The 1864-nt window shown below is 42.2% G+C and overlaps 1 protein-coding gene across 1 annotated transcript; it reads right to left on the reverse strand.

Annotated features, from left to right (window-relative positions):
- Positions 1-188: 188 nt before the first annotated feature.
- LOC118407255 lies at positions 189-1766 on the reverse strand. Its single transcript, XM_035807713.1, has one exon. The coding sequence runs from the start codon at positions 1764-1766 to the stop codon at positions 1284-1286; it is 483 nt and encodes a 160-aa protein (XP_035663606.1). The 3' UTR covers positions 189-1283.
- Between the last annotated feature and the right edge of the window lie 98 nt (positions 1767-1864).

Consider the following 1864-nt stretch of genomic DNA (forward strand, 5'->3'; position numbering starts at 1 on the left):
TTTTTCTTTTGGAGACTCGAATTGATTTTAAAGAAATGTCAGCTGCCATCTTAATGATATGATTAACATCCTCAACAGCTTTTCCAGCGTCACTGTTTGTGTATTGTTGTAACATGAACTGTTTTATCTTGTTTTGAATTTGAGGAAGTTGAAACGCGTCCTGAAACTTTTCACGAGAAGTATCGTCCCAGATATATTTCTTTGGATGTATAAGATGTTTTTCTTTATCCGTATTTCTAAAGCTAGAATGGTTAGTTTTAAGCGAGACAGAGATCTGGCGGTGATCTGATAGCCAGGTAGGATTGTGAACTTTGAAGTATTGTACGGATGAAAAGAGGGGTATACTGGTTATGCAATAGTCTACAGTGCTTGTTCCATTATATTTTATACATGTACTTTTTCCGGGGAGGTCGCCAATCGTTCTTCCGTTTACTATCAACATGTCGGCAGCCGAGCACAGATCAACTAATTCTCTACCATACTTATTTTTTACATTGTCTGTGTTTATCCTAGGTTTAATGTTAATTTTTGTAGAGTTTTCGTCAAAGCCATCAAAATGTTGTTCTTGTAGATTTGCTGTTCTTGAGTTCATGTCACCAAGAAGAAGGACATGTCCTAAGTTATTGAATTTTGCCAGGTCCGCCATTAGATCTTCAAAAATTGTGTTCTTTTTTGTGGTAAATAAAGGTGAGTTTTCAGGAGGTAGGTACAGACATCCCAGTATTACATCTGCCTCTAAACCAAAGAAAACCTTATCTAGTTTGCACCAGAGGATGTCAGGATTATTACTTTTTAGTTTAGAAATTCCTTTAGCGATAGTTTGTTTAAAAAGGACAGCGACCCCTCCGGAGTTCCGTCGGGAGCGCTTCCTGAGTTTACGGTCGCTACGAATGTGTTGGTATCCATTGATACGAAAAGTATCATCGGGCTTTAACCAAGTTTCCTGAACACAAACTATATCATATCTACATACAGCTTCTAAGAAATCTAATTCTACACATTTTCTAGAAAGACTACCTTGAATGTTCCAGCTGGCCAAACTTAGGGCCACATCAACAACCATAAAAGACTACCGAAAAGAAAAGAATGTCAAGAGCAATTTCAAGTGCTGCTAATGCTATAGAACTTAAAGGTAATTATCTTTTGAACTTGTAGATGAGTACGTACCGGTCGCACACTATTTCATCTTTTAAGAAAACATAACATGCTCATATTGGGATATTAGGACATAAGAAAGTAAGACTTCCCTTCGATGGACGGTGCCATTGTTTCCCATATGTAGCTCAAATGTTCATCAGCATCTCGGACAGTTTGTATGCTATGTCCATGATTTTCTGTTGTGGAATCTGGGACGCGTGTAGGTTCGGGCGGCGGCTCCAGTCACCTAGTGGGTAGCTTCCAGCATCATGGCGAGGTCCTGTGGGCCTGTCCTGGCTCTGTTGTTGAGGCGTTCGAGCGTTGTGGTACTGGCGATCCTGTCTTTGTCGTGGCCCCTGGCGCTCCCTTGCTGATGTGTCGGGAGGTGTGTAAGTGCCGCTGCCACTGTAAGTGGACCTGTTCTCGGCAGAACGCATGGTGCGCTTTACATCTGCAACCAGCAGGCTGGTCCCCGTGGTGTCGTCCAGGTGGATTCCATCACGTTTGTAGAGCTGTCGTGTTGTGGATAGTTTCTTGTGGCGGACATACAGAGTCTTACTGTCATCCTTGCTTCGTTGCAGAACGGCCTGGTTGTAGTCCTTAATGTTTTCGTTTAAGTTTGAGTCCATGTTGTGTCCTCTGGGGAGTACTTGTGATAGGACGATTGTGGCATTGGGGAACGATGTCTTGGCGCATGAGATAAGCTCTGTTGTTTTATCGAGACAGT

This window comes from Branchiostoma floridae, unplaced genomic scaffold, assembly GCF_000003815.2.
Source record: "Branchiostoma floridae strain S238N-H82 unplaced genomic scaffold, Bfl_VNyyK Sc7u5tJ_1033, whole genome shotgun sequence".
Classification (NCBI taxonomy): domain Eukaryota; kingdom Metazoa; phylum Chordata; class Leptocardii; order Amphioxiformes; family Branchiostomatidae; genus Branchiostoma; species Branchiostoma floridae.

Bases quoted from the DNA above. Each gene is read 5' to 3' on its own strand.
- LOC118407255 (XM_035807713.1), bottom strand. From the start codon at position 1,766: ATGGACTCAAACTTAAACGAAAACATTAAGGACTACAACCAGGCCGTT.